Source organism: Hippopotamus amphibius, chromosome 8 (genome assembly GCF_030028045.1).
Source record: "Hippopotamus amphibius kiboko isolate mHipAmp2 chromosome 8, mHipAmp2.hap2, whole genome shotgun sequence".
Taxonomy (NCBI): domain Eukaryota; kingdom Metazoa; phylum Chordata; class Mammalia; order Artiodactyla; family Hippopotamidae; genus Hippopotamus; species Hippopotamus amphibius.
In genome coordinates this window covers 91,739,974-91,754,544 of record NC_080193.1, presented here as the reverse complement: position 1 = coordinate 91,754,544, position 14,571 = coordinate 91,739,974, and the positions used below count along the sequence as shown (strand labels likewise).

The 14,571-nt window shown below is 36.4% G+C and overlaps 1 protein-coding gene across 2 annotated transcripts in view; it reads right to left on the bottom strand.

Annotated features, from left to right (window-relative positions):
* The window catches only part of BARD1 (BRCA1 associated RING domain 1), a 72,437-nt gene that overhangs the window by 33,102 nt on the left and 24,764 nt on the right, over positions 1-14,571 (bottom strand). For both annotated transcript variants that reach the window (XM_057747253.1, XM_057747254.1), the window contains exons 4-5: positions 9,826-10,787; positions 930-1,010 (exon numbers count right to left, since the gene is read on the bottom strand). In XM_057747253.1, coding sequence (XP_057603236.1) covers positions 930-1,010; positions 9,826-10,787 — 1,043 coding nt within the window. The remainder of the gene's footprint in view (positions 1-929; positions 1,011-9,825; positions 10,788-14,571) is intronic.

Genomic DNA, 14,571 nt, shown 5'->3' with positions numbered 1-14,571 from the left:
AAATGTCTGTAGGTCTATTTCCAGGAGAAAGGAATCCAAATTAGGCATCGGGTCCTCTGAATCACTCACCAACTTTTACTACAGTTTGCCTTAGTGGCTTAAAAGAAAACTTAACCCTTCTTTGGAAAGGTTAGCCAGCCTGTGGAGTCCAAACAACAAAGTGACTCTGATCCAGTCTAAACATTCCCAGCTTAAAAAATTGGCAAGAAGTCATTATATACAACTTTAAAACATTTTTTGCACCTGGTCTAATGAGAATCTCTCAATTTCTGTGAATTTACAGTTCACAGAATAAGGGCATCCACTTCATCTCTTGACAATTCTCTGGCTGCACTTGAACCACATGCTTACTGTCCTAATGCAATTAGCCGATACAGTACTTGTTTCCATGTATTTGTGCCATTCTTCTGCCAGACTATCCTTCACACTGTATTTTTAGTAATAATAAGTAAAGACTTTAAAAAACTGTTTAACCTGAGCAAAGATTTCTACTGCCTCTTGTGTGTTTGCAATTGGATAGGGTATAGTGAGGCTAAGATCCTCAGTAAGAATCACTGCCTTGTGATACATTCCTGTTCTTTGTTCCAAGAAATGTGGTTCCAATGACTCGCAATGCTGCAGAATGGAGCCCAGTTTCTGTTGTAACACTTATCTCTCAATAAATGAGCTAAATTCATCAATGTGGTGTAACTGGATTCTTATATCTAAATGCAGTAATTCAAAAGGTAGCCAATTTCTCACCTGTCACAACTGAAAAGCTAGATAAAGCATAATCATTTACTCTTATATGTTGAAAATATAAGTTCTTCAGATTAAAAGGAGACTACATATGGCAGAGGATGATACATAGATGACTACATAGCTATAAACTATAATCACTATAAAACATAAACAGAATGATAATGAAAGATAAACAACTAGAAAACTACCAATGGTGTCCATCCAGCATGGTCTTTAACATTCGGGTCGCTTCCATTTTGTAAGAGGTATTCAACAGAAGGTATGTCACCCTAGTAGAACAATGAAAAAGAAAAAGATTAAAAATCATCAAGGAAAGAAAAAAAAATTAAGATTTTGGATTTCCTTCTTAAGATTTTGTCCTCAAGATAAAATAAAATTTAAATCTTTCCCCTCCTATGCTTATTGCTCAGGAGTCAATAATAAGTTATGTATGCACAGACTGTTCTGAGGTACCAGCTCATCAAAGTCACGTGGTCCATCTCTGAATACAGCATACAAAATCTCTGCTGTTAGCAACCTGTATCAAAATTCATTTCAAAATACCAAGGACACTAACCAAAGAGCATCTGATCATAATGAAGTTTTTAAAGTCACCGTTTCAACTGTGAAAAACATACTTTTTGAGCATACATGAAAATGGTTTCTGATTACTGTTTAAAACAAAATTAAAGCCAAGAGGGCTGCTCAGTGAAACCAATATTAAAAAGCCAAAAACTGTTGTCTTATTGCCAGCTAATCCACTTATCCCTGAGACATTAATTTAGTATATATTCACCTTATTTGCTCAGATAGTTTTTAGGCAAAAGCAAGGCTTATTTTCCCCAAAATAACTGACAGCTTACTCTGAAAAAGGCTGAATAAATAAAAGTTGCATATGACAAAAATTATATATGCCAATGTTGTGTTTTGAGAAGAGCTTCTTTAGGGAGAAGGAAATCTCTCTCCTACCACTCCCAGTCCCAACACTCTTCTGAAATGAGTTTTTCCCTACTAGTTTGAAAATGTAGGAGTCACTAAGTCCCCTAAATACAGTAACATTTGCTTTTACTGGATTGTTTTGGACTACCTCTCAAACACAGCAAATCTTAAAGATGGTAGCTTACTCAGTTTTCTAAAAAATAAATAAATAAATAAACCCGCATACAACATATATTTTTAAGATCCTAACTTTAGCAAAATGACCTTAAATGTTAAATGGGCCTAAAAAAATAAGCATTCTATATATTTCAAGTCAATTGTCCCACTTGCAATAAAAAAAAACATTTCCCATACTTCGAGGTGCAAATTCTACACCCACAGTGCAAGTTAACATACATTTAGCAACTTTTGCACTATATTCAAGTCAGTTCCAAATAAGCTCAGGAACATCTGTCAAGATACAAAGTTGAATTTTTGTAAACAATCCCATGAATATTGGGGCAGATGAACCACCAGAACCACATACATTCCCAACCTTCAAAATGAAAGTATCCACCAAAAATATATGAAAACCTTCTCAAAAATGTCCTCAATCTAATAATACCACATGGCAATCACAAAAACATACTAACCTAAAGAAGCCTGTAAAATAATATAAACACAACTGTGGAATGGAAGAGTCACATGAAGCAGTCACATAGAGACAATCAGAGTGACAATTTAGAAGCTAAAAGCAGACTCTCTTTTAAGGTTGCTAGCTAGTGGTATTTTTCTTTCATGTCACCTCTTCATATTATCAAAGGTGTCTTCTGTTAACATTTTACCCCTAGACTTCCCTGAAATGTATAGCTGATTTGCAAATTGCTTGCTTTTTATATATACCCAATCTGCTTTTTCCTCCCTAGTACTTAAAAGTTTGTCATATTTTCTCCTTCCACTTTATGTAAATTTAATGTCATGCACATAAATAAGATTATGATAATTAGATAGGGGCCACAGTAACTGTGTAAGCTTGAACCAATATAAAGTTTCCAGGAAATAAATTAACTTCTGCTTCTGATTTCTTTAAATTACTTTCTTCTCAAACAGAATATTTTCTCAGTAATAAGCACTCACTTTTAGTCTCCTCAGAATGTAAAAGAATAATTGAGATTCTCTTAAACCACAGAGGGAAAAAAAAATCATCTAAGGAAAATGTATTTACCAAGGCTTATAAAAAATTTTAAACAGACTTGGTGTTTTCAAATAATACCTTAAAGGCCGAAAATAAGGGAACGTGTGTCACACTGAATATTCTTATTGCTAACCTTTCATTCAAAGGAAATATTCTTCCACACGCATATGGCAGCAATATAAATTAACTTTCCAAAAACAAATACACACACACACAACTCCTTTTCCTTATAAAGGTTAGCTCTTCTAAAATACTACTAAGAATAAATAATTTTATAAAAATAGTACAGGATGTTACAATTAAGTACAATAATGACTTACCCAAAACGGTTAAGCTTTTCCACATAAAGGAACTAACCAGGTACCTAAAATTTCTCCTTTTAGCCACTAGGTGTCGTTTAAAAAAAAAAAAGAGTTCAGTCATCTGGAATGGAGCTCTAAGACATATTAATAAACATTTTCTGGATGTCTTAGTTATTTACTAAATAAAATAATTTCACAGATGACATACAACCTAGCCATCATGACAATAAGTTACTGGTATTACAAAGATGGTGGGTGACAAAAGGAAAAATGGAGACTGACTCCAAGAGGTGCTCTAGAAACTGAAATCTTGAAAATATCACAGATGCCAGTCTGCTTTTGAGTCTTTTGCTATTTTCTGAGGAAGCCAGTATGGAGAATATGTAATAACATGACTTTACACACAATATAACATGACTGCCTTAAGGTATAATGAGTTACAAAGTCAAACCCTAAAGGAAATGCCTCACAAGGGATTTTCTCTCTACCTAAGAGATCCTCATCACCTTTGTCATGTTAAGTACATCATCCCTTGTAAGTTGCCTTCCAAATATTATCTATTATGTCTGCACCTTAAATACATGATGGCATGTCAACCTCAAGCCATTCTTCTATTCCTAATACGTTCATTGCTACGGCATGAGTTATGAGTAATCATTACCATTTTAAGAATCTGTGCTAGAGAACTTTAGAGTGGTTTATTCCACCATCAACCAGTTCTCAAGCAAAGGTGAAATAATAGAATAACAAATAAAAATTTTCTCTGTGTATAATGAAATTTCAAATACTAATATTTTTAATTAAATCAGAATAAACAGTGTTTATCTTAGTTTCTATGTAGGCATAACGCTTCCTCATGAAATCTCTCACTTATAACATAATGTTCTCAAAATCACTCTAACCATAGATGACACAGATATTCAAGTATCATGCGGGCATGAAGAGAGCACAGTGAATCTCAACTTTTGTTTTGGTTAAATGAGAATACTCACAATATCCCAGACATAGCATTAATAAATATTCTGCTTAAAATTCCATAGTGTAAGAAAATAAATGTATAAATAAAGAATTCAAGAATAATCATGTCTAAGGTTTGCATTTAAATGGTACTGAATGCCCAAAAGCTAGCTGGCCATCCTATATGCCTGTGATCCTGAGGGGAAGAGGAGCTGAGATCTGAGAACATAAACATTATCTGCTGATGATATAGTAACTGTCTACATTCAGGCAGCCTGAATATTTAGGAGGTTTGGATATTTAATAAGAGCCTTCTATTGCCAACTATGGAATTTTCAAGATAAAATAAGGTTAATAGATGCTTTATATAACCCAAAAGTCCCATTTCTAGTTTATCTTAAGGATATACCTGTTCACATATGAAACAAAGATTGCTTACTGCAGCATAGTTTACAAAAGCAGAAGAATGGAAACAGGCATCCATCAGTAGGGACCAGTTAAATAATAAAAATTCACGAAGTGCTATGCTACCATAAAATGTACAGAAAGTGTGTACTAACATGGAAAGCATTTGCCTGTATTTGTATAAAGAAATTCACAAAAGACACAAGAAAGTAAGAAAGGGCTTGTCAGCAAGAGGATGCCTGGCGACAGAAATGAGAGTAAGGCTTTCCACTATAAATACTTTTATTCTTATTTTTGAAGCATGAAGTTATTACTCACATTTTGAAATTACATTTTAAATGGAGAATAAACTTGACATAACCACAAAGTCTAATTGAGAAGTAAACAGAATGCCAAAGAAATATAAATGCAAACAAAATAACGTAACCAAAGAGAAAAAAACAACTGTGGGAATTCTGAAAAAGACTTACTAAGAAGGCAGGCTATAAGGTAGATTTTGAAGGTTAGATACAAAGGATCATGAGGGAAAAGGGAAAGATGCAGAGGAAAGGATATAAGGAGCACAATAAAGAGCATGTGCCAAGTACTGGTAGCATTAATGAATGCACCTGAATAATTCATAAGTTTAAAGTTCAGTGTCAGGAGAAGAGGGTTCAGATCATGGCTGAGTGGAAAAAAATCACTTATTTATTCCACAAATATCAACCTATTACATACCAGGCAATGTTCTAGACACTGAAGATAGAACAGTGCACAAACAACTCTTGCTCTCATTCTGAAGAGAAAGATAAGAAACAGATCTATAATAATAATGTCAGGAAATAATAATAGGAAGAAAAACAAAACAAGCTAAGCGCATGACTACTGTTTTATATAAGTTCAGAAAAGTCTCTCTGAAGCGGTGCCATCTGAGCTGCAGCCTAAAGAAGGACAGTTCACACAGGGCTGTCTAGGCCATGAGGAGGACCGTGGATTTTATTTTAAGCGGGCCAGGAAGTTATTGCTAGGGCAGCACAGAAAAGACAAATTCTGATTTTGGTCAGATGACTTTGGCTGTTACACAGAGAACTGAGTGCAAGAAGTATAAAGGAAAAGTAAAGCAAGAAATTCAGGGATGTAGATGAATAAAGACCTCCACACCACCACCAACAATGTCCATGTTCTAATCCCCAGAGCTTGTGAATGTTACCCTACATGACAAAAGGGACTTTGCAACATGATTACGGGTACAGACCTTGAGGTGGGGAGGTTAGCCTGCACTGTTCAAGTGGCTCCCATCTAATCATGTGAGTCCTTAAAAGCAGTGAACTTTTCCTGGCTGGGGCAGAAGGATGGAATGCCAGGACTCCACCTGCTGTTGCCAGCTTTGAATAAAGTGGAAGAGGGCCACACACCAAGGAATGTGACAGTCTCTAGAACCCAAGAACAGCCCTCAGCTATAAGGCAGCAAGAAAATGGGGTCTCAGTCCTACAACCAAAAGAAAGTACACAGTTCCTGCCAACAACCCAAAAAAGCAAGGAAACAGGTTCTTTCCTAATGTCTCCAGAAAGTTACATAGTCAATGAACTGATTTTAGTCTTGTGAGACCCATACCAGACTTCTGGCCTGCAAAACTGTAAGAAAATAAATTTGTCTTGTTTTAACTCACTAAATTTGTTGTAATTTGTTATGACAGCAATAGGAAACTATTTCAAGTAGTTAGGGCAAGAAAACACAAGTAGCTTCCACTAGGGTGATAGCTATGGCCAACAAAGATGCCCAGAGGTAGGTCTGGGGCAAGATATTAAAGAATTTTATTAATGATGTGACCAAGTTCAAAGATCATTCTGTAAAGCCATCACTGTAGCAAGGGAAGCTAACTAGCCCAACAGAAGAGTAAAACTACTGCAGGGTTCTCTGCCTTCCACGCATCTACCAGGCATGCACAGTGCAACAGTACACACTTAGCAGCTGAGGGAAACAAGTAAAATGTGGACAGTGCACATCTACAAGATGTTTCAGGGGAAAATAACAACTACAACAACAACAATAAAATCTACCTTTGACAGCAAAAAAAAACCCTCATCTGTTCTGGCTACCTGCAAAGTCATCAGATCTGTATTCATTATGCAGCTGCAGTAACTCTCCTTTTCCCTGCTCCTCATTCCATGTTATAGTACAGCTGACCCGTGAACAACACAGATTTGAACAGGACGAGTCCACTTATACACACATTTTTTTCTAGTAAATATACTGGAAAATTTTTGGAGGATTTGTGACAATTTGAAAAAGCTTGCAGACAAATCAAGTAGCAAAGAGCTATGGGAAAAAAATAAGAAAAGTTAGGTATGTCATGAATGCATAAAATACATGCAGATAATAGTTTTTCCTTACATAGATATAAGGTGATATTTAATATAAAATTAACAATGTGTTAGTCTTCTGTTTTCTAACTTTGTTCTCAAAGAATTATATCACCGTACAAGATGCATGCCTCTCTCTTGTAAATGGAGAAACTGCACATCAGCCTATCATCACAGGTAGGTGGTTTTTTTAAAAAAAAGTAACAATGATTCAACCTTATGATTCATTTATAGTGTACAGGCTAGGCTACAGTGATGCAACTGCATCAATGACACTAGTCTACCATAAAGCAATCATATTGCTGCTTCTTCATAATCAATTCATGAATCATTATACCTGCAAATAAATATGAATCTGTTTTTCACAATCTTTTTATTTTTGATGTCTAGTATTAGTAATATATATACCAACTACAGTGTTTTGTATCATATAAGACAACACTGACGTATGTACTGACAGATGATTCATCTTAGACCATGTAAACTTAAATTACCGAGTATATGATACATATAATATACAACATATGTGTTAATCGACTTTATATTACCCGTAAGGCTTCCAATCAACAGTAGGCTATTAGTAGTTAACTTCTTAAAGAGTCAAAATTTATACGCAAATTTCAACTGTGCGGAGGTCAACCCTCCTAACCCCTGCCTTGCTCAAGGGTCAACTGTAGTTTTAACTTTAGAGCCACTTCAAATCCTTTTATGAAGTAGGTGAATATGAAGCATAAACAAGACGGCAGGATTGCAGCATTCAGTTTTCAAGTATGCACAGATGACCCATCCTCATTTGCAAACAAAAAAAAAATTAGGATAGAAAATGAAATTACTATTTATAAAAAGATAAATATACTGATAAATCTGATTTTTCTTCAAGTATTTGTTTTGATTATTAAAATCAAGCTGAGATGGGGGCATGCGTTCAACTTATAATAAATTTGTAAAAGAGAACATTATTGTTAAATAGGCATTTAAAAAAATGATAGAAATCAATTAACTTTTCTTAAATGTACTATATCAGAATCTGCCAATGAATGACAAGATAGTATCTGATAAGTTCGAGAATCAAAATGGGTAATTCTAATTCTGTCAAGACAATTTCTAAGTAAAATGACAATTTAACAAAACTTGTATTGAAGCAATCTTAAACATAGCAATGGAGAAAATTCACTAAGATGGCATCATGACACCATTTTTTCCTGTCTTAAAATTCCACTGGGCTTTTTCCCATGGCCTATGCCAAGCATAGATAAACTATGGCCTGTAGGCCTGACAATTGATTGTGTGTGTAAAATCTTATTGGTTTACATATCATCTATGACTACTTGTGCACTAAGACAGAGTTGAATAGTTAAGACATATTCCTACAAAGCTGAAAATGTTTACTCTAATTGCCCCTTTAAGAAACAGTTTGCCAAACCATGGCCTAGACTCTAGGTCCTAGTGATCCTCACTAATAAAGATAAATGAGCCTCACAATTGAAAGAAAAATTTTCTACTAATGTAAGTGGATGCTTAACTGGTAGTCTGAAAATAATTCCCAGAAAGCAAACTGCAGAAATTAAAACAGTCTACAATTATGTATTAGCCCCCAAAAAAGGAGCAAAAAATATTTATTATTATGCTAGCTACTTACAACTATGAAGCATTAATAACATTATAATGTTAGGATTATTATACCTTATATATTACATAATACACACACAAACACACATATATATAAATAAAACAGAGGACAAAAAATATAGTCTGATTCTTAAAATCATGCTTTGCAAAAATCAGACTAAAATGTAACCAGACTCCAAAAATTCAAGCTGCTCAAAGGATATGGAATGCCTAGAAAGTAGTCACGTTGCAGGTTCCCCCTTACTGCCATCAGATGTATTCTACATTCATCATTTATTGGAAGATAAAGCAAGAAAAAAAAAAGCATTGGACAAAACTCATTTTTTTGCTTTCCCCTTTCTCCACAGAAAAATACAGGAATCCCTGGACTCAATGACTACTCCATGCTCTTCCCAGACATTTTATGTTGCTCACCAGCTTCATGTTCAGAGGTTTCAAGGGGTTTTTTCCAAATCTCCCAAAGTTCTCTACCCATGCAAAAGATCCAAGGGTTTCCCTGTAAAATTTACTGAAAGATCATAAAAGCTCTCCTAATCTAGTACTAATCTCTCCCATATTATATTTTCATAACATTTGTACAAATTCACAGACCAAGGTCTGTAAAGCTATAGTGCTAACTGCTCCCCTCTAAGTGCAGCACTTGTGTCAATTTCAAAGATTAAACCACTGCAAGTACACCTCATGCTCAGCAAATGAGCCAGGTTCCAAAAAAATGAACATAGCCACATCCCAGGTGTAGAGGCAATAGAGATAATTCAATGAACAGGCAAGTAAAAGGAATGGGCTGGCTGTGGGGCCCTAAGAAGCCCCTTTGGGGTAAACCACAGGAGCCATTTCTGACAATCAAATTTCCAGGTCACTGGAGAAATGTACAGACCACCTCTTGCAACCTCCCAGATTCTGGCAGTGCCCACTAGGAGTGTCATACATACAGAAGCTCATCCCCTTTCACACTGCCCCTGAACTCTGAGGTTAGGTAAGGACGTGTTGCCAGAAGTAACTTGGCAACTGTCTGTCTATATCCATAAAGCATGAGAAGAATGGGTAAACACAATGGTGAAAACTGAAAAAAAAACCATTACGGGACAGACAAAAACAAAAGCACTTGTCAAAGTTGAGGCTGAAATACAGAAATACTGGTTTTCTCCTGGGAGATCACACTCCTCAGGCCCAGGGGCCAATGCTCTAAGGTAGGGCTACAGTCCCTGTGAATATTTGCTTCTCTGGTTTCCAGGAAGTATCACATCTGGTTAGGTTAATTAGCCTAGTAATCTTATGTCATTTTTCACAAACTCCAAAGAAACTGTTTTATATAGGGTCTCATTCTGAAGTCGTATTTCAAAGGAAGCATCCTACCTTAATTGAAGCAATATGGAGCAAAGTCTCTCCTCGATGATTTCTTTTCATAGCCATAAGGCTACTGGGCGACAGCTTCACTGCTGAGGGACTACACATCATTCGTCTGTAACTTGGACTATTCAGTGTAGAAGGGGGCGTACCTGGTGAAAGGCTAATGGATTCATCTAATATATTCCTGCTTTTCCTCCTTAATGTGTCACCAACTTTAAGTTTGTTTGAAGGTGGAGAAGAACATCCAGGCAATGGCATGTTTTCTGAGAGGACTGTTTGCTTAACAGACTTTCTACTGGTGCTCAGACTGCTGTTTCTACATCTCTTAGAAACAGGACTGGAAAGTCTTTTGTGACGCCCACGTTTCCCAATATGACCTGATGACAAGGATTTCTTAGACATAACATAGTGTTCACAGAGATTCTTCTCTGGAGTCACTACTTCATTCTTGCTGTCAATTTCTGGAGACTCTATTTGCTCAGCCAGTGGTAAAGAGACTTCAGTTAAGCTTCCAAAACATTCAGATTCTGCTACGGAGCCACTTGCTAGTAAGTCTATTTCACCATTTACCTGTGGACTAGCAATTATAGATGGCTGGCTGCAGAAGGATACCAGCTTTTCCTTAAACTCCTCTTTGGAGTCAAGCTCACCAACTTCTTTCTCTGCCTCTAACTTCCATTGTTGGTTGATTTCAGCTAAAGTTTTCTTTTTCTGTTTTTTTCCAGATTTTCTGGAAGCCTTCTTGGCCCTCTCAGAAGAATCCACTGGAGGGCTTGTAGAGACAAATTCATACACGGAGGTCTGCTGAGCACTTTCATCGTTTATCACAGGAGGCTGAGTTTGCACTGAAACTTTACTCACAACGTACCTGACCTTCTTACTTCGAGGACTATACCACATTTTTATTGAATTCTTCTTATATTCTGCATCACTAAATAAACTTTTCCTAGATGTTTCTTCTTTCAAATCTGATAGGAAAAAGGAAAAGAAATCTGTTACATGAACTTAATCTCTCCCATCTTGAGCTCCCAAGGAATTGTGTTGATAGTTCTCCTAAGGTATACCACCTTTTATTTATGTACCTCTTCCTTCCCTCCTAGATTATGAACTCCTTGAAAGCAGATATCCTCATTCAACAAATATTTACAGAATCCTACTTTATTTCAGACAGTGTTCTAGGGGCTGGATATACAGCAGAGAACAAAGTGTGGAACTTTTTTTATATTCCACTGGGAAAGACAAAATATACAAAAAAATAAGTAGAACATACAGTCTGCTATATGGTAGTGATAAGAGCCATGGAGAAAAGCTATACTAAATAAATAAATAAACAGACAGGCAGATATGAGATTTAATAAGCAGTAGTCAAAATAATTAAGACTTAACTCATGCTTAATTTTAAAAATAGACATTTGAAAATCTATCAATATAATTCACTATATCAAGAAGCTAAAAGAAAACCATATAATTTTTCTCAACAGCTATAGGAAAAAAAAAATCAGGCAAAATCCAATATCCATTCATTATTTTTATAAAGGCTCAGCATTAGGGATAGGAGGAAACTTCTTCAACCTAATAAAGGGCATTCACAAAACTATACAGTGCTAGTACCATCCTTAATGAAGAAAGACTGGGGGACTTCCTAGGATGCACAGCGGTTAAGAATCCACCTGCCAATTCAGGGGACATGGGTTCAATCCCTGCCCCAGGAAGATAACACATGCCATGGAGCAACTAAGCCTGTGTGCCACAACTACTGAGCCTGTGCTCTAAGCCCGTGAGCCACAACTATTGAGCCCATGTGCTGCAACTATGGAAGCTTGTGCACCTAGAGCCCATGCTCTGCAACAAGAGAAGCCACCACAATGAGGAGCCTGCGCACTACAATGAAGAGTAGCCCCCGCTCGCTGCAACTAGAGAAGGCCCGTGTGCAGCAAGGAAGACCCAACTCAGCCTATAAATAAACTAATTAATTAAAAAAAATTAAGAAAGAAAGACTGGAATTACTATTTTGTTCCTATTACCTTGTTCCTATCATCAAGAACAAGGCAAAAATGTCTGCTCTCACCATCCCTATTCAACACCATACTAAAAGTCCTGGATAGCAAACCAAGGTAAGAAAAAGATATAAAAGGCACACAAATTGTAAAGGAAGATATAAAACTATCTATTCACAGCTGACTTGACTGGCTGTATAGAATATCCCAAAGAATCTTTAAAAACAAAATTAATAAAACGGGTGACAGTAACAAGGTCATAGAATACAAAGAATACAAGGTCAATATAACAAGTTCAACTGCAATTGTATTTCTGTATACTAATAATAACACATGTAAACTGAAACTTTTTTTAAATTTGGTACTATTTATAATAGTATCAAAAAATAAAATAAGTATAAATCTAACAAATGATGTACAAGTTCTGCTTGCTGAAAATTACAAAATATTTATGAAAGAAATCCTATACAAATAGAAAGACATACCATGTTCATGAACTGGAAGACTCATTATTGTTAAGATGTCAATTTTCCCAAACAGATTTACAGACTATAAGATAATCCCAATGAAAATTCCAGTATGCTTTTTAAAAAACAATAGACAAGCTAATTCTAATATTTACACAGAAAAGCAAAGGAACTATAATGTGGAAAAGCAGAAGACCTGGACGGCCAAAACAACACTGAAAAAGAACAAAGTTGAAAGGACTCACACTACTTGATTTCAACTTACTTCAGAAAAAATGAATCTGTGGGGGAGAATGAACTGGGAGATTGGGATTGCCATATAAATATTACTAATAAGAAAAAAAATACCAAATTGTACACTCTAAATATACGCAGTTCATTGTCAAAAAAAAAAAAAAATGAATCTAGCCAATTAAAGATAATAGTCACAACTCTTCAGGTACCACCTAATACAACCTCAAGCTATATAAATGAAAAATTAACAAGAATGAATGAACTATAACTACATACTGAATATATGAAGCAAAAGAAGCCAGATATAAAAGAGTACATAGAAACAGCTGGAACTAATCTAACATGTTAAGTCAGAACAGCAATCATCGCTATGGGGAAAGGAGGCGATGACTAGAAACGGCAATGAGAGGGGCTTCTAGACTACTGTTTATTCTTCTGGGTAAGTTCAGTTTGTAGAAATTAATCAAGCTATACACTTATGATATGTACATTATATACATTAAAATAAAGGTTTTTTAAAAAAAATACATATTTATAATCAGAAATTAAAACACAAAGATTCAGGAGAATTTTAAAGAAGAAAAGAATCATTGTCCCAAAGTAGACCAGGGGTGACATTTTGTGGGTGAGCACTCTTTTGTACAAACACCTTGCTGCTTCAGCTAAGGTCATTGAGGAAGGCTTCTTTGAGGAGCTCACTTTTAAGTTGAGACCTAAATGACAAGAGGAAAGCAGCCACATAAGGATCTAGGAAAGTGTTTCCCAAGCAGAAGGAAGAGTAGGTGCCAAGGTCCTAAGATGGGAACAAGTTTAGCATATTCAGTAGACAGCCTGCCAGTGTGGCTGGAGCTTGGAAAAGGAGCAGAAAATGGAGAGAAATGAGGTCAGACAGGTAAGCAGAAGTAGTCTATAAAAAGCTCAGTCTCAAAGGTTTTTGGCTAGTACTCCGCATTCCACTAACCTCTGAAGTGGGAGGGATCAGGACTTTATCTGCAGTAGCTCCCTTGGTAATCATATACATACACACACACACACACATACATATACACTGGCAAATCCAAATGTATAAGTGCAGCCCAGACTTTTCTCCTGGACTCCAGGTGCCAATATTCAACCGCCTACTTAACAACTCTACCTGCATGTCTATTCCTAGTAAGTGTCTCACACCAAACATGACCAAAACTGGGCTCCTGGTTCACATATTCCCAAACCTGCTCCTCCTACAATGTTTCCCATCTCAGTAAATGGCACATCCATCAGCCCAGCTGCTTTAGGACAAAAACCTTAAGAGTCAATCTTGTCTCTGCTCCCTTATATCCTTTATGCAAAGTGCAAGTTATATCATTGCTACCTGAAAAATATATCCCAAACCTGACTACTTTTTACATCTTCATTCCTACCACCAAGGTACCATCCCCTCTCACTAGATTAGTGCCCCACCCTGCTACGCCCTCTCCCTTATTATGTCTTTGTCTCCTCCCCTCTAAGTCAATTCTCAACACAGCAGCCATTGGTCCTTATAAAATCGGTCAGATCATGCCACTAAAACCCTCCAGAGACTTCCAATCTGACTCTTAATAAAAGCCACAATTTTAGTCTATGAGGCCAGAAACAACTGGACCCTCCATTTCCTTCCTGATCTCACCCTCCTGTTCTCTCCTTCCTCACCATTCAAGCTACCGGGCCTCCCTGTTGTTCCTCAAACACTCGAGGCATGCTTCTGCCTCAAAGCCTTCACATTTGCTGACCCTTCGCCTAGAGACCTCTTCCCCAAATAATCTGCATGGCTCACTCTCTCACCATCTATAGGTCATTGGTCAAGCATCAAATATTTTGTGAGATCATCCCTGAAATTCTATTTAAACTTACAAATCCTCACCTCCTACTTATTTCACTTATGTTTTTGTGCCTTGTCTGTCTCGTCATATCAGAACAGAAGCTCTAGGAAGGCAGAATTTTGTGTCTCTACCCTGCCATTCCCCAGTGCCTATACAGTGTCTAACACATAGCAGATGTTCAATTAATATCTGCTGCATGAATGAAATTAATGCAAT